At 49.3% G+C, this 22192-nt stretch overlaps 8 protein-coding genes across 8 annotated transcripts; 5 read left to right on the top strand and 3 right to left on the bottom strand.

The window, feature by feature from the left end:
• Nucleotides 1-1316: 1316 nt before the first annotated feature.
• On the top strand, nucleotides 1317-1930 carry VFPPC_10083 (hypothetical protein; the record flags this gene model as incomplete). The annotated part of the gene is made up of 4 exons (XM_018288517.1): nucleotides 1317-1322; nucleotides 1376-1465; nucleotides 1540-1684; nucleotides 1740-1930. The coding sequence occupies 4 exons, from the start codon at nucleotides 1317-1319 to the stop codon at nucleotides 1928-1930; spliced, it is 432 nt and encodes a 143-aa protein (XP_018137952.1).
• A 3035-nt stretch (nucleotides 1931-4965) lies between these two features.
• VFPPC_10084 (GXWXG protein domain-containing protein) lies at nucleotides 4966-5534 on the top strand (the record flags this gene model as incomplete). Its single annotated transcript, XM_018288518.1, has 3 exons — nucleotides 4966-4973; nucleotides 5033-5318; nucleotides 5367-5534. 3 exons carry the CDS (start codon nucleotides 4966-4968, stop codon nucleotides 5532-5534), a joined length of 462 nt encoding a protein of 153 aa, XP_018137953.1.
• Nucleotides 5535-6033: 499 nt separating this feature from the next.
• VFPPC_10085 (cysteine-rich secretory protein family domain-containing protein) lies at nucleotides 6034-6618 on the bottom strand (the record flags this gene model as incomplete). The annotated part of the gene is made up of 2 exons (XM_018288519.1): nucleotides 6034-6354; nucleotides 6409-6618. The coding sequence occupies 2 exons, from the start codon at nucleotides 6616-6618 to the stop codon at nucleotides 6034-6036; spliced, it is 531 nt and encodes a 176-aa protein (XP_018137954.1).
• Nucleotides 6619-9016: 2398 nt separating this feature from the next.
• On the top strand, nucleotides 9017-9970 carry VFPPC_14715 (hypothetical protein; the record flags this gene model as incomplete). Its single annotated transcript, XM_018292483.1, has 1 exon — nucleotides 9017-9970. One exon carries the CDS (start codon nucleotides 9017-9019, stop codon nucleotides 9968-9970), a length of 954 nt encoding a protein of 317 aa, XP_018137955.1.
• A 1138-nt stretch (nucleotides 9971-11108) lies between these two features.
• On the top strand, nucleotides 11109-12516 carry VFPPC_14716 (50S ribosome-binding GTPase domain-containing protein; the record flags this gene model as incomplete). The annotated part of the gene is made up of 4 exons (XM_018292484.1): nucleotides 11109-11206; nucleotides 11256-11362; nucleotides 11412-12305; nucleotides 12362-12516. 4 exons carry the CDS (start codon nucleotides 11109-11111, stop codon nucleotides 12514-12516), a joined length of 1254 nt encoding a protein of 417 aa, XP_018137956.1.
• Nucleotides 12517-13992: 1476 nt separating this feature from the next.
• On the top strand, nucleotides 13993-15666 carry VFPPC_10086 (PAF-acetylhydrolase family member; the record flags this gene model as incomplete). Its single annotated transcript, XM_022428689.1, has 1 exon — nucleotides 13993-15666. One exon carries the CDS (start codon nucleotides 13993-13995, stop codon nucleotides 15664-15666), a length of 1674 nt encoding a protein of 557 aa, XP_022284058.1.
• Nucleotides 15667-15822: 156 nt separating this feature from the next.
• On the bottom strand, nucleotides 15823-18963 carry VFPPC_10087 (hypothetical protein; the record flags this gene model as incomplete). The annotated part of the gene is made up of 1 exon (XM_018288521.1): nucleotides 15823-18963. The coding sequence occupies one exon, from the start codon at nucleotides 18961-18963 to the stop codon at nucleotides 15823-15825; it is 3141 nt and encodes a 1046-aa protein (XP_018137958.1).
• Nucleotides 18964-19712: 749 nt separating this feature from the next.
• Nucleotides 19713-21408, bottom strand: VFPPC_10088 (cerevisin precursor; the record flags this gene model as incomplete). The annotated part of the gene is made up of 2 exons (XM_018288522.1): nucleotides 19713-20939; nucleotides 21043-21408. The coding sequence occupies 2 exons, from the start codon at nucleotides 21406-21408 to the stop codon at nucleotides 19713-19715; spliced, it is 1593 nt and encodes a 530-aa protein (XP_018137959.1).
• Between the last annotated feature and the right edge of the window lie 784 nt (nucleotides 21409-22192).

Raw genomic sequence — 22192 nt, 5'->3', positions numbered from 1 at the left:
ACACGCTACTCCTAAATGCTATTTCCATAAAGGTACTAATTCGGGGTGGCGGTACAGAAGAAAAGTGAGGTAACAGTGCATCATGAATGGAGCATGGCTGTTTATATTTTGCGACTTGCTCTACTTCGCGCAATTGCAGTATTAAAGGGGCGTGCTCTAAGATGCTACTTTAGGGAGTAATTCTCCAACATTGTAGGTAGATGGTGTTATCACATATAAATTTTATTTTCAGATCAATATATCCACTCTAAAAAGATAGCATGTATCTATAACCACTAAGAGAAGCACAGTTGTCAGAGGTCTCAGAGCAAAATTGCCGTGTCTCGGGAGCGCTAGATTGGCACCGGTGTAGATCAACCGGGCGCCGCGTCCGGATCGGGCTGAATCGCTCTAGTGGACATCTAACAGCCATCAATCCTTTTCAGCCCAATTGTGTATTCGTATGCTAGACAATGGCGCTGATAACTGACAATCGTAAAGGTAGGCAACGGGCCGATGATCCGTCAACATGCAAACTGGAGCAATCTGGCAAGGTTTCAGTGACACATCACCACCGTTCCGTCTCAGCTCCAGAAGGAGCGCCATGTTCCGGAAATCATTGCCTAACACTGCTTCTGGCATGTCTGTGATTGGGATAGCACAACATTGTCTTAACCCACTTCAACAACAGCCATGGTTGTGACCGGCGCAATCCATCTACGACGATCCGCCGGATTTCACAAGCAATGTGTACAAAAAAGCAGTACCCTCTTAAAATGTTAACAAAGCCCTAATGTAAAGTCCGTATATTTATATCGAATAAGCGATTTAGTCTGCTCTGATCTAGTTACACCGGACAGAATATCATCTAATCCTCTGGTTTCTGTGCCGGAGTAGTGATTAGTGCATTTGGGGGGGGAGAAGGCGATACACAGATCCCCTCCCTTACTTATGAGGACACAGCGATCATCGCCAACGGCAAAGAATGAAGTGAACCATAACCAATTAGCGGCGTAGCTGCAGACGCAAAATTCATAGCCACTGATGACAGGGTAAAAATTGTTTTCATATGTATGCGTGAGACACGGCTGTAACCTTTGAACACATGATGTGTACTATATCGCCCCCTCTTCGGACTGCCAAAGACAGTTTTTAATCTGAATACTTACCCCATATATTAATATGTACGTGCCTGCTCACCGCCTAAAGCTATGCTATATAAATCTAACGTCTTCCCCCCTACTATTTCCTACTTCTATATCTAAGCTATAGTTTAAGCCTCTATCCTATATTTTATACTCATTACTTCCACTGAAGTTGCACGCTATAAAGAAACCATGAAGGTAAAGAATCAATACCTCGCAACAGCGAGAAGTGCTGCTAACAGGGTGTATAGTTCATCTCTATTGTCGCTCTCCTAGCCCCCACCGCCCTGGCCGCCAAGCAGGCACCTGGCGATGCCTGGATCACTCTCCTCAAACAACAGGTATGGCCTGCCAACTACTAATTACAATTTTGAACCTTTGTAACTTGTGTTAGCTAACTAAATATCGCCAATAGTGCCCTGATATGCCAGAGCGGTGTATTGATATTGCTAAGAAAGTCCATCAGCCGCGGTTTGATATGGTTTCAGTTACTGCAGCCATACCGGCTTGTATCCCAGCCTTTGGAGAATGTATCAAAAATCTCTCAGGCGGCTCTGATGGTATGTATTCCAGATTCAACAAGTCACTCGCAGGCAACTAGCTAACCCAGTCCAGCTATTTCTGCTGGTCCTTGGCCAGGCGCCGCCCAAGGAAAGCTCGTTACATGCCTCCTGCAAATTGCGCCTGATCATCTTAAGTACTTTCTCGACAATGATAGCGCCGGGACACCAATTCCGCCCGCCCAAAACTGTGCATTGCGAGAGCTGCACCGCGTAGCGCACGTTGAACTGGGTCCCTTGGCATAAGGATAATGGCTGTTAGGAAGATTGTTAGGGACGGTAGGGACTATAGGGAGGCAATTTTGGTGGAAGATTTTGGTAGTGTTTTTACAGAGCTACGCAGACAAACTTAGCACACTCCTTAGGCACTTCCACCACAATAAAATCGAGTCATCCAGAACCTCTACCAAATCATTTAATTTTAGGACCTTAAAGCTACATAGTTGTGACGGTACAAGGCACGAGCAAGGTTGAGTGCGTCTTGGATAAAGTGTTAAACATCGAGTGTCTTACTGAGGCAATGCAGTGTCTATATCAACTCACAGATCCTGAATACTGGAATAGTGCTTGCGGACTTGCCTGGTATGGTGACCATATCAACCTAACATGAATGCTGCGTGTAAGGCTCGCCTCAAGTTTAGGACTGCATGATACCAATTTTGCGAGAGTCAAGGCTACGCAGGCCTACTTGATGAAATGCAGCACTGTTTTCATCGTTGCCAACATTTCCCGTGTCATTACAGACTGGCCAGTCTCTTAAATCTTCCCTGTTTTCGGTGCTGTCGCGCCATGTGCCACTCGAGCTCGAAGAGTCCGGGGCAAAGGCACTGCGGGTTGCGGTGATATGCACAGGCGTCGAGGTATTTTTCGGCGGAGAGTCGACATCGACATGGATCTAACTACTTTGATATAGGATATAGATATTGAGAATGCAAAGCAGGAATTCTGCGGTCCTGGGAACTCGGTTGATCCAGACGAATGCGACAAGTTTGAGAAGGATATTGAAGTTGCAGCGCGGAGTGGCGACTCAGCGTTCAAGAAAGATCCGAAGCTAAGGAATGAGGGGTATTCCTCGCATTTACATGATTCAAATTTCTAAGCAGACCCCGTTCTCGGAGGTACAAGCTTCTATTCATTGAGGCTCGCAATCAGTACGCCAAACAAGGGCTGCAGGAAATCGTATGCGTCCCGAGTTCCCGACCGTAGGTTAGAGGTTTTCTGTGTATCCAACTCAGTCTATGAGAAACAGGTGTCAAGAGGTAATTCTACATTTGTCACAGCGAGCGGGATACCAGAACTCCGAAGATTCTGTCATACCATCACTGCAGACGCGCAGTTGCAGGAGGCGACGCATTTCTTAAAGCCGTCAATTCCCAGTCTCTTAACATCGCTCGAAATCAGACTCAACATCCCATGTTCCAGAGACGAAAAGGGTGTCACCTTGCAACTGGAAAACGTCATATGCATCGAGACATGGAGAGACTGCGGGAGCACACGGCACCCTTGGTACCTATCGAAACAGGAAACTCGCAGGGATTATGCTCACCCGTCTCACCCATCCTCTATTTGTTCTACAATGAGGATTTGATTCAGACGTGCAATACGCCTGGGACAGAGGAGGCTGGGTATATGGATATTCTAGCAGCGTGCCTGTCAGCACCACGTAATGCACGCACGCAGTCCACCTTACGACTGCTGCCAAGTCGGCTGTAGAGGGCATTAAGACCTGTGAGAGTGCATGTCACGATAAATCAAGATAGGATTCAACACGCGCCTACGGCCACGAAGCTTGCTGTGGAATCTAGCCTAATAACCCGAGGGCACCAACCCGACGACGCAGGATAAGCCAGCGGGTGGAAGGGCTGCAGTCAAACAGCGCGCATAAACGCAAGGCGTGCAATTTATTAAACTCCATAGGATACTTCGTACAATAGGAGGGGATCCCAATACGTGACAATAACGACTCAGCTACTGCATCGTTTTACCCCAGCAATAATAGTCAGTCTGCTTGACAACCTTGCCCTCTTGGTTCCATTCAATCAAACTAACGCCAACCATTTTCCCCCTCTCTCCTTTTTTGTATGGCGCATTTGGGATATCGGCAAGACATGCAAAGTTCAGTTCAGCTTCCCATATCGCTTTTTCCATCGTCCCGCTTAGACTAAGGGTAACAACGTTTATATCAGCACACAATGTAAGAAAGGAGCCGATCACATCTTTTGCCACCTCTTTATCCATGCAAAGGTTTAGTGTTACTGTACGAAATTAGCTTGAGAGATTTAAAGGGCGATTTCTTTGGGCAACGGCTGGTCTTCATAGTAATCGGAATATTCAAAACCACTGTCCACCCAATGGTTGAAATTTGGCCTAGCTGGCCTGAAACCCAGGACTGACGGTATGCTTCGATTCGGGATTCTAGTGTTTCTGCCATGGCGGCGTGTACTGTTTTTTTGGGGAGTGTTTTTTAAGATGCAAGAGTTGAAATGTGAAAATTGCAGTCAGAATCAAGATTAGGATCAGGACCAGAGTTCGACTCTTTGAAGCTGACCATCAAGACCGTCTTATGAGCACATATTTGGACCGCCCATGTGATGCAGTCCTGTCCATCAAGCGGAGCAAATCGAAGGGCCACGGCCGACTTCAGTTGCTACTACGGGAGTATCACCTGCATACACACAGTGCTATGCGTGATACCAGACAAATGAACTTGGGCGATGGACTGATTGTTAGTGAAGGGACCTAAGCCTCATGTAACATCACGCCGCTGCCCAAGAGAAGCTTGGCGAGATGCGTAGCAAGCATATGAATCTAAGAGTGTCTTGGGAAATGGTGTGAACTGCTGCCGCTGATAAGAGGGCCTCAAATATAGCCACCAAGGTTTCGGCCTCTCAGGGTGGCTAAGCTGCGTCATAGTCACCTCATTATGAGCTGTTAACGTTCTACTTTTGTGGCTTAGCATCCCAAAGGCCAATCAGGGTGTACCTTGAGATTACCGCCAGCGGTCTTATGATAATCCCCATATCTCGGAACTTGAAGGTACATCTTTAGAGTGACGGGGTTGAGGGCGGATAACTACCTGGCTGTGGTTCCGTGTCCATGGTTAAGGCAGAGTATAAATGGAGTGGCAGGCGGTTAAATCTAGGCTACGTGGAACCTACCAAGAAGCATACTATATAAAGATTTTATCTACCCGCTACCAACGGCACAGATGTAATGGCGTATCCCTCTATATCTACATTTATATTATTGTATCACTATTAACACTCCCCACAGAAGTTGTCATGTCTTCGTAAGTAGCCGAACCTTCCGAGTTTCCGCTACGTATTATTAGCATTAACCCATACATAGTCCCGAGGAGGTTTGGATGAATCTCATTAAACGGGATGGGCTGACCCCGCACGAAACAGCCGCATCGAGCTTCTCCGCCCTCAAACCCGTGACGGCTGATTTTCTAACTCGTGGTAAAGGAGAATGGCAAGGTGGCGAGATCAACACCGGACATCCAGCTAGACACTTACTGACCGAAATGAACTGGGCCGGCAAGGTTTTTCGAAGTGCTGAGGATGTGGACCCCGTTATTGTGTACGACGAGGCAGGGAAGAGGAAGTGGAATCCGGACTGGGGACGTGCCAGAGTAAGTTGCTACTTGTGTTTATGCTATTCTCTGCTAAGATGGACGTAGCTGCGGGAAATAAAGTTCCAAGACAGAAACACAGTCGCCATGGTTTACGATGATTTTCCTATTATCGATTTCTTCAAGTACGTGTCGGAAGACGTGGTTGCTGGCGCCATGGACTCTAAGACGCACAACTCGGATGGCATCTTTTATTTCTATCTCAAGAGGCTTTAGTAAGCTCTCTCATATAGCAAACTAGAAACTGTCAAGATGTGTTGCCTTCAGGTGGCGGTGTTGCTGTTGAAGATGCGCATATTCACGTTCCCAGTGTGTCCTGTTGTTGAACCTACAATTGGAATTGTTATACCGGCATGGAGTTAAACGCAAGCGTTCATTGGCTGGTTAACGCCGTGGCGTCAAGAAGTTCGGCAATCTGTGTTAGGCGATCTGACCAGGCGCAGAGTTCCCCAAATTCAACTGACCTGCTGTGCAGGATGCAAAGGCCCAATTGAGCGTAATGAGCGAAGATAATTCTGCTAGCTAGTTGGAAATAATAACTCCTCTCATACCCTAGAGCGACTACCTTTCTTATTACGTATCCTCCCGCCGTTATCTCGCGTAGGTAAGCGTAAAAGCGCCCACACACTAGCCATTATTTATTGTTCATTGTGCATTCTCTGGCTAGATCACCTTATGTGCTACCTGTTTCTGATTAATTCCTACTGCCACCTCCCTACTTATACACATCAGTCGGGCTACCATGAATTTGAGGCGCCACGTTTGCCTCAAACTGCCCTAAACCCCAGTCGTTGCCGGCAGGGCTATATCTGCAAACGAGGTAGTAAAGATAGCCATTACAGAGCTTCCAGCCACACCCAACTTTGGTCGTCTGCTTCCATACCAGTTGGGTGAAATGACCAGCAGCATCCTGAGACCCAGGGGTGTTCCAGTTGTATTGCAACCGTTCGACACCCCATGAGTTCACAAAGGCGGCCCAGTTAATGAATGGCCACCTCCAAGCAAGGTTCTCTCCAATACCCTGCGCCCAGGTTCCCTCCATAGATGTTAGCGTGGAGATATGCAGAGATCTTACACACTAGATTCTTACCTCGTGGTATATGTTGCAAGTATCCGCCCAGCCTTGTGCAGATTTGGCAAGACCATCATCCCAAATCAAATCTTTGGCTCCATGTTGGTAGCGATAGAAGTTGTGGGAGGCCAACATCTCCTTCTGGAAGCCTCCAGTGTCCTGCCGTACTTCTACCATAACAGGAGATGCAGCCGCCAATGATATAAGAGCAAGTTTGAGTGCAATCATCTTGGGCGGCAGGTCAGATGGGATAGACAACAGACGTGAGGGTAGTAGAAATAGAGATAAGATGTGAGACAGCTAGTAGGCACAACTGTCAATTAAGAATGGGGTGAAGCTTCAAAATATATATTACGACGAGAATGCACGGGATTGAGTGCTGGGTCGAATTGTAGAGGCCACAACCAATAAGCACTAGTTTCGGGCAACATAAGACTATACGAACTGGCATATAATCCTGTAGTCTAAGTGGTCGCCAAGACACGAGAGTTTTAGCTGGCGACATTCTTTCACAATAGTCCTCCGCAATACGATTGTATTACTAGACCACGCATATGGAATCACGCAAGCGGCGGCGCCGCGCTTAGTATACTGGATTGCCAAGAAACTCAGTATATTGCCAGTGTGGCAATATATCCTGCATATTCGAAGTCAAAGTCATCTTGGGGGTATTGGGGAGGGGGCTTTAAAAATACCACCAGCTTTTCTCATGCCTGCGCCTCGATAGAGGCCCGATTGCGTCCCTAATATTTATCTAAGACTATTATTTGTTAAAGCAACGCTAAGCACAATCCTAAATTTAACGACACAGGCCACATAGGTGCACCAAGCTATACTTACAACGTCTACTGTTCTAACTTTAAATAGCTGCAATTAGAAAATTGCCACCTAAAGATATCTAATAGAACTTTATTACAGATGCATAGTGTTTAACCTTAAGAAGGTATCACAATATAAGGCCCGTTTATACCGCATATAGTGTGGCGTCATTGTGTGATAAGTGGTGACTTGCGGATCATGCGGCTGAGTATCGGTGTTGCTACTCTAAGCCTCATCCAAGCGAAATTAAAAGTTAAAAGTGCATTCAAAGTAGTATGTTATGCAAACCTTATACATCCTCCCAAGAGCTAACGCAAGAAAGGCAATGCTCGACATAAGAGCTGCTCGTTAACGCTTCGTAACTAAATAAAGGATAATTTTACGTAGGAAACTAGGATCCACCCTTTTTGGTAGAGAAATAAGAGTCTCTGATTTTGTCTAAGCCGGCCCAAACAATCGCGTTGTGAGACGTAACATCTATTACAGGCTAGGCCTAGAATTATAGACCTAGCTTCTGCTTGGCCTGTGCGTTCTATGTAGTTTTAAAGTAAGCTTACTCTTATAAGCTGTTTTTTCTTTTTTCGTTTTAGCTTTAGATACATAGTTATATAGTAACTGTCAAACGAATAGTAGTCTAGCCTCTTATAACGTTACAGATATAAGAAGACTATTACAGGTTAACCCGAGTAGCTTTACATGGCAGCTAAGCTTGCAGCTTCAAGTGTCTCTGTTAGCTTTGTCTGCTTACTAGTTGCTAGTTACCGCCTAAAAGTCGTTCCATTAAATACACAATTATTCACCTGGCTTAGTACCTGTTAATCTAATCTTGTTGTAACTGGCTGTGTTGCCTCTTGATTGCCTTGAATTACCTAACTGCTAGGTGCATGTATGCCTGCCTTTCTGCCTATAAATCCGCTAAATTTGTTTCTTGTGTAAACAAGGCTAGACATCGTTGGCAGATATTTCCCCTATCGTCCAACACGCCAAGGACGACGTAGTTACCCCAGATCTAGTTTGTTCCTGAAGCTTAAAGACACTGAGTCCATGTAAATGGGGACAATGTCTCTTCCTGTGACCTTCTGGCTGCCAATCATGGAGAGAATAAGCCATCTCGCCTTCAATGTCTGATTAGCCGCCGCTTGGCACAGCCACTAATCATATCGGTCGCGTGTCATCCTGGTCGAGTCGGGTCGGGCCGCATGTTGCATGTAAGGGTCGCCATGTCTCAGTGTCTGTAGGCTGTGCGAGCCTCAAGTGCGTCAGCCGCGGTCCATCTCGATGGGGTGCAGCGAAAAAGGGCACCAACAGCTGGGGGAATGGCAAATGATCCGTCCATGATATTGGTTCAAGCTATATGTGTGCTATCGTGGAAACGGTCTGCGTACACAGCCAAGACGGTGTGGTGTTTCCCCCCTTCTCTGTCAGGTGCGGCTGGATGAGGCGGCGGTTGTATTGGTCGTGAAGATCTGCTGCAGTACCTGTAGCTGCAACCAAGTACTTATGAGAAAACAACATGAAGATTACGCATTTACCTGTATCGACCTTGGTGCCTTGTTGGTTTCAAGTAAACGTATCGACGCGTCGACTCGTCACAAAGGGGAATGCATCGCCTCTGCATCAGTTTCAGTCCACGAAATGGGCCATACATCCATAGCCCTTTGCCTCACGGGCAGCAAGTCTCTGATATTTGTCTGCAACTGGACACTTATAAAGACATGACGATTCATCATAACATGTCATTACTTCTCCATTCCTGCCTGTGATCCCAGCACCCCCACTCTCCTCAACTAAGTTTCACAAGCCAGACATGACGATGACACACTCAGAACCCAAGTCGCAAGGGTTCAAGAGATTCGCAAGATGGATCTCAAATCAAGCAAGAAGCATGACCGGTAGAGACTCCATGAGCTCACAGCGACTGCTTCTAGAACTCTGCGGCGTGCGTCTCGCTCCGACCACCATCCTAGATCCATACATGGACCAACTCATGACAGTTCTGGTGCCGCTACTACAACAAGTGGGCGAGATGAACCAAAGCCTGTCCGGAATCCATGAAGAGCTTAAGAGGAAAACCATTCTTGCCTCTTCCGGCGGTGCAGGGGCCGATGGTTTCGCCAATGTCGTCTACAATTTCGTCAAAATGCACATCAAACATACCACCAGCAAGAATGATCTCTTCTTCCTATGGCACCCTGACACATCATGGCATCCTGTCTTCTACGAAATGATTGCCAGGAATCCACTCCCAAATACCTTCTGTGGCGAGTCCACCGATCTCAATAAGCTGTGCAACTTCATGAAAGTCACCCGCGAAGCCATGAACCGCAAGCACCACTACAAAAAGCAGCCTGTTTTCCACCTGCTCATCCCCTCGTGGTACAACATCAGATGGGTTGAGCCTGTTCATTTCCCAGATGACATTCTTCCTCTGCGAGTTGTGGGACCAACGCATGACATGGGCAGACCGTTGGTATCGTTTTGTCTTCCTTTCCAGCAGGGCGATCTTGGGCTGGTGGGTGTTGGCAACAGCTTTTGTGAGAGGGATTTGGAAAGGGCGGGAGATAATTCGACTGCTTTGATAGTTGGGGGGCTCGCGGGTGCTGCGTTTTGCATTGCGACGGGAGGATTGTTCGGGGTGTCTGCTGCGGTTGTCGCGATTATGACGGCATTTGGGAGCAGTGGCAATGAAGAAAGACAGCAAAAGGAGGCTAGGATACTTGGCTCGCCGGATATGATTTATAGACCACGGAACTGTAATTGAAGATGGTGGCATGGTGTGTAGAACTGCACAGGTTGAAATGATATGGCTATGATGGCATCTAGAATGAATGGCAATATTAAGCCAACTATATAAACTCAGTAGTAAGCGCAAATTATTAGAAATGCAGTTGTCTTTTTGTTTGATCTCAACCTTCGCATTGTGCTGTACAATGACTATTAGCCATTTGTAGGATAAGCCAACAAAGCTGAACCATGAGGATATTGGTGGCAACGAAGTGCTGACCCAAGCCAAAACAAATCTGACAGTGTTTTCCTATGCAAGCTCCATCTTCGAAATAAACAAGGCACAAGATCGCTTATTCGATGATTCGTAAAACTTCATCTCGGCTGTCCTGAAACCTGGCCGCAGCACCGGCTGTTTTGACAAGCGCGTGCGTTGTCCAAGGTCTCCCTCAGCCGCATGCAGCATCTCAGGTCCTGATATCGACCAACATGTTGACCGACTACTCGGGGTGGTCTGTAAGCCTACACTGTTTTATATTGAATCAGAATCATTAACTGTGGACTGAGAAGGCGGTGCCTCTCGTGTATAGTTAGCTGGTATCATTGCACAATGGTAGCCTCCCAGCCTATTTATGGTTTGTTACCAACAGCTGAGCAATTACAATAGCTTATATTAGTCTATTGGAACTATTCACGTACCTAAAGAGTTATCCGCAGCCAGTAGTGATTGCCTGACAGCAGATCAAGTGCCACGATCCAGATCAGCTCGTCTGTGAGACACCTAGTCAGCCTATTCCACGGACTGAAATTCCAGTTCATCTGTATTAATCAATTTGGCGCCAGAAATCTCTTCTTTCTTTCTTATAGGTAGCCTTTCTCGTCGCATCTGCGGGCCAGAGCCTCGGTCAGTGGCTGGACAACCATGTTCCCGACCAGGCATTCTCAGAGGCTGTCTATCAGATCAGGCACAGCCTGTTTAACGCAGCTACTGCCTGGATGTCATTATCCAGTGTCTTGAACGCAATTTTTGTTTCCAATTTTTCTTGTTGGCCATAACATATAAGGTTCAATCCCACTCTTAAGGTGTTCATACTCGCCGACCTACCTCACAACCATCATTGCAAACATTCAAAGCCCAATTCCTTCTTAGAACTTGACCTTACATCCGTATCAACATGGAATCCAACTCTAACAATACCTCTTCGTCAGCCTCTGCTGGCGCTATCGCGGCCAGAACCCAACAGTGCCTCAATGAGATGAAGTCTCTCCCAAAGTTCGAATCCCAATCTCAACTTTTCCGACAAGTTTACTAATCTCTCTAGGCCCGCGAGAGTTGTACTTATCGTCGGTCGAGCCGGAGTTGGGAAATCCTCCCTTCTCGAAGACCTCACCGGATCGACTGGACATTCGCAGCAGACCGTTGACAATGGTAGGCATCCTCAATCTAACGACTAAACAGCCCGCTAACTGAGCCACAGTTGCCGTGAAATTTGAAATTGAAAAAGCCGTCCTTGACAACGACGACTACTTCATCCTGGACACTCCCGGCTTCACTGCTGGGAATGAACACCAAACCTTCCACGAGATTGTCCGTGGCATCCAAGCCATCCGTCCGTTTGCTCACATCGCTGGAATAGTGCATGTCACACACATTCATCAGCGTTTTGATCAATTCGACGAAAAGCTCGTCCGTTTCACGAATGCCCTTTGTGGCCAGGCCTACTCGAAGCTGACTTTGGTGACTACATTCTGGACAGCGCAAGGTCAAAAGCAGCAATCTATGTTTAATGAACAGCTCGACCTGCTTCTTCATCGCTGGCGGGATGTTGTTGGTGTTGGCCAAGCCAAGGTCAAGACGTATCAGCACGGAAGACAGTACGAGGCAGGACAGGATACGGGAGAATTCTTGAATTGGTACGGCGACCGAGATGAGATTGCGCAACACGCAAAAGATATGATAACTCGCAGCTTTGGCGGGCAACCAAGGCGTGCCCCGAGAATCATTCAGGAACTTGAAGACAGCATTCCCCTCTATGATACCGCCGCAGGGAGGGTTCTTGGCATGCTCCGGGAAACCAGGCGTGCTACATCGTCTGCAGGCATGGCCGATGATGCGCCCCAGGAACGATACCAAGTTCCCCGTGACGAGTGGGAGCCGCCATCCTGGCACGAACCACGACCAGGACCGACCTCAACTCCAAGATCTCACGTACAGGCGGACAACACCGCGCCTCAGATTCCCTGGGGATCGATCTTCGATTTTGTGAAAGAAGGCTGTTCGTGGCTGATGAGGAACAATTTGGGTCCCGTTGCGAGCCAAGGCGCCGGTGGTCCAAGTTTCGGTGCGAGCGCTTCCTACCGTGGATTTGGGGGTATTACACTGAAACCGAAACTATCCGAACTTTTCCCCAATCTAACTTGTGTCTAGATCCAAACTCTGTCGTCGACGTTATGAAGTCGTTCGGTATGGATTCGAGCCTTAGCGGCAGGCAAGCATACGCCGCTGCCAATGGCATTACCGGCGCAGTGGGCTCTGCGGCCTGGAATACCGCGATTCGGAGGCATCTCAGCGGTAGTTTCTGATTGTGAACGTTTTGTTGTTCACATGATAACTTCATCAACTTGTCTTGCTGTGGGTAAGAGGACAGTCGCTCATGTTGCTACCGTCATGAATGACGTACATGACAAGGAAAAAATATATGAGATGAAGACAGTTTCATTCCCTTTCTTTTATTGTCTTGAGACGATTTTTGTAGCATTTTTGCTTTGTAGTTTGAAGTCCGCTCGTTTAGCTTTTAGGTATTATGCTGCTAGCATAGTGAGTTTATCATTTCAGCTTCAATCTGGTATCAGATGTCTCGCTCAACTTGACACCTTCACAGTAACAGTACAAGATGGTGCGATTGAGACCAGAAAGAGATGCAAACTCTCAGCATTTATGCAATACCATATACATAGGAAGCAGAGACGTTTACCGCCCGCTCAGTCCATGTGCAAATCTATTGTTATTGCACGAGACTATTTGATAAGTTTGTTATACCTCCCGTGTTCTAAGGCCAAAGGCCAGTTTCACCAATCGCTTTCTCTCTTGCTGGGCTCTAGGCACAGGCTCACCAAGTTCTCGCAGTAGTCGTGCCAACTCTTGCGCTAGGAAAACAAGACATTAGCACTATTCTCTTCTTAAGTCTAGTGTAAACTCACATGATAATTCCTCAAGCTGCCCTAACATGGCTGGACAATGGGATATCTCTTCACCTGTCCGAATATTATGCATTGGTGTTAGTTCCGTTAAAGGGCTAAAAACAATGGAATTTGCCGCCCGAGCCCTAGAATTCTTGTCCCTGTAAGACACCTGTTAGTGAATATGGAATGGGATAATCACGCGATATAACTCACAATGTTGTGACCTTGATATCCAGCGCAACTAGGTTTTGATTCACCAAGACCAGCTGTTCCATGAAAGCGTCCATCCTGCGCTCTTGGGCAGCACAGTCAGGTTGCTGCTGCAAAGCTTGCTGGTCCATGGTTTCAGCTATTCTTGCACAGGTGTAAAAAATATATCTTAAATTCGGAAGCGGTCTCCTTCACGTGAGGGAGAATAAACACGTTATTGATGGTAAGACTTGACCGCGCAGGAGGCTTCGTATGGAAAGGAATGTGAGGAACAAACTTCTGTATTGTTACTAAGGGAAAAGCTAGCAAACTCTACGGAGGGGCGATCTCAGCGTTATATATCAGAGCTCTGAGACCAGTGAACTTGAGCAACCAAGGGAGTTGTGAATGTGTGAAGGAGGATCACGTAACGTCCTTGACACTTTGTCCAGGCAACGGAGTAAATAAAAACGGTGGTTCCAGACCTAAGATAAGATACCGTGGAACTAAGATTAGCTAGAACCACATCATAAACATAAAAGTCGATACATGGAACCAAGTCCGCCACATTCCCGCACCATCCGGAACGGCCCCACCCGAACAATCCGCCACCCGACGTCAACATCTCCATCACCTCACCTCACCTCAACCTCACCTCATCCTCAAACCTCAAACTCAACCGCCAACATGCCCCCCGAATCACCCCCCTCGCCAACCCTCGAACTCACATCCCTCTCACCCTCACCCACCGAATCCATCTCCCCAGACTCCCCCCTCCTAACACCAACATCCACCACCCCCCAACCAGCCTGGCTCCTCCCATCACGAACCGGCCTCCAAACCACCCTCCACAAAGCCCGCACCATCACCACCCCCCTCCTCCGCCGCGTCCCCCGCCTCTCCCTAAAATCCTCCCTCATCTACATCCCCCTCCTCTACACGCTCATCTGCCTCACCCTATCCATCCCGCCGTTCGCATCCCGTCTCCCAGGCTACACGGGCCCTTACTCCGTCGGCGCAATCGATCTCGAAGTCCCTCTCCCGAAAGCACAACTCATAGCGGACCCTGTGTTCAAAGACTCTCACACCCCAGCTTTTGAACTTGAAACCGTCCTCTTCACAATATACTACCCCATCAATAAGGATGTCAAATCCCACAAGAAGCCCCTATACTGGATTCCCAAACCGATAAGCCTCACAGCAAAGGGATACGCTCGATTCGCCCACGCAGATAACCTCTTCATTCGACCAATCTTCACGTTCGCACTATGGCTCATCGCAGGATCAATCACCATCCCCGCACAAGTCGACGTACCACTCTACACATCCACTCTCAAATCCCCAGTGGTCGTCTTCTCGCACGGCATGGCTTCCTCTCGAACAGACTACACAAACTACCTAGGCGAACTCGCGTCCAGGGGAACCGTCATCGCAGCCATAGAACACCGCGACGGCTCCTCACCAGGAAGTTTCATCAAAGTCCCAGACCAACCAGCCAAGAATAGAATCCACTTCCGGGAATCAGACCTCCTCGCATCCCCTTCCAACAACACGCCTGTCGATACACCGTCCCTCAAAAGACACCAACTCGCGTTTCGGGACGCAGAAATATTCTACACTATCCAGCTGCTGCAGCGAATTAATGCGAATTCTTCAATCCCATGTACACGCTCGACACCAGAATCCCTCGCATCATTCGCATCGAGGCTCGATTTTCAGAGGCTCATCACAGCGGGGCACTCGTACGGCGCGACGGCTACTCTCCAGGCAATCAAGTCGTCTCACAATTCTGACTCTAACTCTAACTCAGACTCTAACTCAGATTCTGACTTTGAGGATGGATATAAAAGCCCCAATCCCTCAGTAGGAGGCATAGCCCTAGACCCCGGCAAAGAAAGCGGCCCCCTAAACGCAGACATCAACATCCCCCTCCTAGTAATCCACTCAAACTCATGGTCCAAGAAAATGTCCATCTTCTTCGGCAGACCTCACTTCGACACCGTGCGAGACCTTGTGCAAGACGTGCTGAACCGCACCGGCGCCGCCTGGTTTCTCACCAGTCTCGGCACAAGTCATCCCAGTGTGTCGGATGCGCCGCTCATTGAACACCTGTTACTGAGTTGGACAACCGGCGCAAGCTTGAATGTAAAGGAAGCTCTAAAGGAATATGTTCGCGTGTCGGACGATTTTATCAAGTTTTTGGGATCCAAGCAGGCAGAGGGTCTTTTGGACGAGAAGGTGACTCACAAGGAGTACAACAAATGGGTGAGCGATGAGAGAAAAACATCCTTCCCCAAGGACTTGGCCAGATTGTGGGAGATACACGTCAGTCCTGCTTCACCCATTGACTCGAAAGGCTGAGAGAAGATGTACACCGTCTCAACTTCATCTTACTTTTGCAGCACATTCACGACACATACAGACGAGTGCGGCAGACGACCACTAATACATGCAGTCCCATTCACTTCTATAGCTATCCTGATCGACAAATAATACATACAAACAAAAGTGCCGACATTACAGAAATGCCGCCGAATAGTTCTCACTCGTGTTTCTCGACATGGTTCCTTGAATCGCCTTGCGACGATTGCTCAAAAATAAGTCAACCATTCGTCGACTGCCCTTGATCTGGGCATCCCACTCCGACTTGGTTGATTCGGATAGACCATTTGGCAATGGTGCCTGCCTCTCAGACATGCGGGGGCAAGTCGATGCTCCAGAACTGAACTTTCCCGGTGGGCTCAATTTCCTACCAGCAGGCCGTTGGGTTGCGGATGTGAGTCCGGGAATAGACTTGGATTCAGTCAATGATCCAGCTCTTGTGTTCTCTTGCTCACACCCCTTCCACGTCAAGCCATCTTGTGGTTCCACGGTTGGAACTGTGTTGAGCGATCGCATCTGCAGCAAACCAGGTGGACACTGTATCGAGATAGGAGACGTATTGTCGTCAACTTCAGGCACATTAGTGGTAGGGCGAAGAGCATGTCGATATGGAATAGGCGGAGCGGTTGAAGATGCTGGGTTCTGTATCTCATCACCCTTGCTTGGGTCGCTTGCTTGCGCAGCGCGCTCAGCAGATTTCAACGGGCTCCCTGTCCGTATCGACGATGTGCGGGTTCCAATAGATGGTGGGCTTAAGGCCTCGCATATGCCTTCTCCGCCGACACTCGTAGGGGCTGTCTTTGGTGTTTCTCCGGGCGACTCAATTTCGGCACTTTCCCGAACATGTCCCACAGACTGCAAGGCATTGTCTGGCTGTTCTATGTGCGGCGACCGTGCAGTAGCAACACTCGGCTTTTCTAGCTTCGAAATGTCGGCGCTGAGCCAAGTCTTCCACTCCACTGAACTTCCTGCGGAAAAGTCACGACCTTGTATTGGTGTTGCGACGTCGGCGACCTGCTCAACCGGCGTGAAGATGGCCGCTGCTGTGCTTCTCTTGTTGTCAGCAGTTGGCGGCGTAGCCGTTCCATCTGGCCTGGTTGTTGTTAATTCTTCAGTAGTAAATGAATAAAAGCTTTCAGCATATGTTAAGCGCATGTCTCGCTCTGATCCCACCGTGCTTGGGCGCCGAGTAGGGAGACTCAACGCAGATAGCGTGCTGAGATACCTGGTGTCCAAAGCGTGAGTATGGCCGGGCTCTTGGTGTTCCTTCATACTTTGTTGGATTGCCCTACGGTAAGGGCTGGTTGCACGGAAGAAGTGGTTGTCCAGACTGGGAGAAAACGTCGAGTTTCTGTCAGTCCTCAAGGATGCCCGCCCTGATGACGACGGCGGAAGACCAGCCATCTTGTCTGGCGATAGCCCTTTTCCATCACCGGCAGTGGCAGTGGGATATGCTTTGTAGGGCCGTTTCCCCGGCACCCTGCTGCATGATTCTCCGTATTTGTCATACGATCCAGATTCCGAGACGTGTTTCAGTGAAGCAACTTCTTTGGTATCCTCGAATACATCATCTTCGCTCGTTCCAATGCATCGTATTGTTGTTGGCGACCAAGCCTGGGAGCCAACTTGCTCGAGCGAACTTTGTCTGGGAGGCACTGAGTCCTCTGGTACCTGACTCGTTGGCTCGTGAGCCTGCGCTCTTTCCGTCGTGTCCGGAGTATGGGCTAGCTTTTTCATCAGTGCTGAATATACTCTCTGGCTGTTTATGGTCATCCCCGGTACTGCTGGTCCGTACGTCGTGGTACGTTGCCAGTCCTGGATAGGGCTGGTGCGTGAGGATGATGGGACATGCATGCCATTTTCTCTAATCACAGACAAACGCTGATATTCGTGCTCAACGACGTCATTGAATCCATAGCTTAGGACAGTATTTGCCGTCGAGTTCGTCCAACTGGTAACACGGGACTTGTCATCGGCCTGGTTCTTCTCCTCGGGTGGTACGGACTCCAAGCTTCCTTGGCGAGACCGCATCTGCTGACATGACGGAACCGCATGAATTGATGGGACGTGAGACGCAACTCTGGACATAGAGGCTTCTTCAATTGGTGGAGAATCAGTAAGGTGACGAAAACTGTCGCTGTCGGTGTCATGAGGTACATTAGCTCCCATCTCATTCCCGCTGGTGTCGGTACTCTTCGATCGACCAAATAGTCTACTTAATTTGTTCCGAACAGTTTTCGATACCCGTCTCGCTGTGAATCGTATTCCAGTATGCCTCGCAGCAGGTGTGGTCTTACCAGAGAACGCCGAAGAGAGCGCGGCGCTGTTGTCACTGCTATTTCGCAACGAACTGGACAATCCAATTGAGCAGTCTTGCCGCCGTTGCTTGGACCGAAAGAACATGGATGAGTGGGACTTGAGACGACGGAAGGACCCCTTTGATTGTGTTACTTTGCCTCGGGGGTGATATTCAGTCCGTGTATTCTCGAGTTCGCCTGCCACCGATTTCGTGCTCTGAAAGTCAAGATAGCTCATCGATTTTGGAGCTCGCAAACTCCGCCTGATGGAATACAGATCTGCTTCATTCTGCCTATTGTGGTTCTGTGCAGTGGATAGAGTAAGTGGCAATGGCTTCAGCTTATCAATAAACGAGTGTTCGTCATAGCCCGGCACCGAAACAGTTGACTGGCTGTACATGGATTTGGACTTCCGAAGAGATCCTAAGAATGGTCGCACAGGTGCTATACCAATAGGATCTGCAAGATAGGTTCCACCTCGACTCAAAGCAGAAGAGCTACTGTTTCGGGAAATATGTGACATCTCGATGGATTCCTCATAGTTCGAGCAGCCAGGGAAGCGTTGTGTAGCCTCGTGTGATTTCACCGTGTCAGTCGACTTGGGTCGGCTGGTACGCACTACTGGCTTTGCTCGAGCAGCCAGTTGCCGTTGAGGTCTAGCATTAGGCCCCGTGAACCGTATGCTCTGCTTCCTCTTTGGAATACCATTTGGTGGGCTTTCCAGGCGGCCATTGACAGTGTTGCTCCTGCGAAGAGGCGAGCCAGGTGGCCCATCACGAAACCCCTTAGCAATGTAGTGATCATGACGAATATGAGCCCGACAATACGAGAGATTGGCCGCAATATGTGCATCTCTTTCTGCAGATGCCGGATCAATATTGACCACATAATCAGTTCGCCTTCTGGCAATAGAGCTGGTGGACTTGCTTCGACCAAGTGGCCGTCGGTGCGAGCTTCGGGAGCTTTTCCGTCGTAGCATCATCAACCCTGGCAGGAAACGAGTGCTCAAAATATGTGAACTTGGGTAATACTCCACGGGAAATGATAAAGTGAACAGGGAAGAAAGGTTAAGCTTCTAATCTTACTGTAGCGTTGGGATGGTATCGAATCATCTTAAGTTGAGTAAAGCTTACGTCAACTGTAGCTTCAAAGTCAACAGGAGCGCGAGGCATGTTACTGAGCAGCCTGTGCCGTTGGGTGGCAAACAAGGAAGGTCAGGTAGATGAACAAGGCTTCAATGTGCGCATAACGAGGACAGCCTGCCCCAACATGACCGGTGTTGGATACTGGAGGAAAGATCAGTCATATTGTGTGAAGACCAAACCAAGTGTGGCTCCTTCCAACAATCTCTGACCCACGACGCCTTCACGAGCCGTATACCCACCGTCCTAACGTTTCAACTGTAAAAGCATCACCTTTTGGGTCCGGTGTTCGTTCACCCTGTTCGAAGTTACGGAAGCCTATAGTCACACAGCCAAGGTACACTCTGTAGATTGAGACAAGGAAATATATTGATGCGAATGTGAGCGAGCTGTTACATGCAAGTTCCCTGCCTTCCAGCAAATTTGTAGCAAGTCGGGTAAGGAAACACTAAACAAAAAACAAATATAATATCACCCATAACTCTACGCCTCAATACACATCTGTGTTACCCTAAAACAGGAATACTCCCGATGCAGTATATCATGTGTAATACCTAACAAAACATGTAGTATAGATTCCACGCTCTTACAGAGAAATCTCGGAGATGAAGTGCTCAATCTCCTTGTCGACAACGTCGTGAATCTTCTCGACAAACTTCTCAGCCTTGTCGCCGAAGTTCTTGACACCCTTGGAGACCTTGGTGGAGATGATCCTGACCTCCTCCTTGGCAGCCTTCTCGACTTTTTCGATCTCAGAGGCGGCGGGCTTACCAGTCCAGCCACCGGCGGCGACAATCTTGGAGTAGTTGCTGCAGCCACCACCGTTCCAGGCGAGCTTGTTGGGGGTTCCGGCAGGGATGTCAGTCAAGACTCCCTCGGTGGAGATCTTAATGAGTGTATCCTTGAGCTGCTTGGGGGTGATGGGAGCAACAGAGTACTCAGAGTCGCTGGCAGGCTGAAGAGAGAGGTAGTAGGCGAGGAGACCGCAGATGTGAGGGGAGGCCATGGATGTACCAGAGATGGTGTTGACGGCGTACTTGGAGCCGATCCAGGTGGAAAGAATGTTCAGACCGGGGGCAAAAATGTCAGTGCACTTGCCGTAGTTGGAGAAATAAGCACGAGTGTCGTCGAAGGCAGAAGCACCGACAGTCACGGGGAGTTCGGCAGCGGCAGGAGAGTAGTTGCAGGCATCGGCATTGTCGTTACCGGCAGCGACAGCAAAGTGAATGCCAGCCTTGACGGCAGCGTTCACGGCAGCGTCGAGAGCCTGGGTCTTGCCACCACCAAGAGACATGTTGGCGACAGAGCCCTTGAAGCCCTTGCGCTTACCATCCTTAGCAGCCTTGACCTGCTCGGCGTGGCTGGTGGCAGCGAATTCGACACCCTTGACGACATCGGCCATGCTGCCAGAGCCATTGGAGCGGAGGACCTTGACGGCATAGACGTTTGCCTTCTTGGCAACACCGTACTTCTTGCCGGCAATGGTTCCAGAGCAGTGAGTGCCGTGGCCGTTGCCATCCTCATCAGCATCACCAGTAGGAATAGTCTTACCCCACTTAGCGCGGCCCTCAAAGTCGACGTGCTCAATGTTGGTACCAGTGTCAATAACGTAGGCATCAACACCCTCGCCGCCTTCGGCAGCATAGAGATACTTGTTGTAGGTGCCGAAAGAAAGACCCTTGCGGTGGGAGACACGAGCAAGGCCCCAAGGAGCCTGCTTCTCGGTCTCGGGGTTGCAGTCCTCCTGAACAGACTCCTCAGAGCTGACGGGACGCATGGTGTGGACGATGGTGTCCTTCTCAATGAATTCAACCTGTTTGCCAATGTTAGATCAAGTGCATGAGGAATGAGAAGAGCCTCGTCGCTTCAATGGCTGCATTGAAGGTCTGCGACTGGAAGGGGGTTGCTTTACTTACATCGGGATGGTTTCGGACCTTCTCGATAGTGGACTCGTGGAAGTGGCCAGAGTAGCCCTTGAAGCCGGTGGCAATGTTGTAGGTGTGCTTCATGCCAGCGAAAGCCTCCTCAATAGAGGAGCCGAGGCTACGCTTACGGAGCTCAAAGCGCTCCTCTTCGCCATCTTTGTGGATGTTCTGAATCCATTTGTGGTGGTCGGTGGCCTTGGCCTCGTTGACGTGGTCCTTGAACTTGATGATGTAAGAGTCGGGGACGACATCGGCGTGAACGGAGCTGAGAACGGGAGCAGATCCCTTGTGGATAGTCTCGGTGCTGAATGCCGCCTGAGCGACAGCCGCCACGGAGAGGGCGAGGACAGTCTTCATGATGGTGGTGATGATGCGAGATGGCAGACTGAAGGCGTGTGGTTGTATGGCTAATGGTGATAAGCGGGCAAGCTACGCAAACGCCAAACGTTGGTCTACCTGCGACACAAACGCAAAACGAGATGCAAAGACAGCCAGAAAATGCAACAGGATCGGATGCGGTCTCCAACCCGATGAAAAACAGGCAGTTGGAGATGGATGATGGACGGGAAGGAGATGGGAAGGAAGAGAGAGGAGAGGGAAGAGAGTCGGCGGATGACGAGGTCCGAGTTGGGGAGGTAGATAAGGTAAGCCAGCCAAGGCTGGAGGCAGCGAGACAAGCGGCGGAGTCAAGCGAGACGAGAGCTGGACCAAGACCAGACACCAGACCAGACTTGATGGAGGGCCAAGAGGGCCACATTGACGGCGACAGTGACAGTGAGCCGATGGCGGCAGTGACGCATCCATCACTGAGCCTGGGGCGAACAAGGCGTGCACACCAGGTGAAAGCCTCCCAAAGTGGTTTAGCGTGGGACCTTGCACCTTGATCGCTGGGGGCACGCGCCCAATCCGGTGGAGCCGGGGCGGACGCCATTGGAGCATCTGGTTTGATGGAGAAGCCGTCCATGTTTGGTCTGGCATTGGACACTGGAGGCTGCGGCCAGCTTGAGCCAAGTGGTTCCCACGGCGATACGACTGATAGCGATAAGCTGGATCAACTGGGGTCCATGTCTGGTCAACATTGAACGGGTCTGGCTGGTATGGCGAGAACCGCCTTCTTTCTTGCGTGCACCAACGAGACACA

This window comes from Pochonia chlamydosporia, chromosome 4 (assembly GCF_001653235.2).
Source record: "Pochonia chlamydosporia 170 chromosome 4, whole genome shotgun sequence".
NCBI lineage: Eukaryota > Fungi > Ascomycota > Sordariomycetes > Hypocreales > Clavicipitaceae > Pochonia > Pochonia chlamydosporia.
The sequence above is the reverse complement of the archived record's forward strand: the minus strand, read 5'-3'. Positions and strand labels throughout refer to the sequence as shown.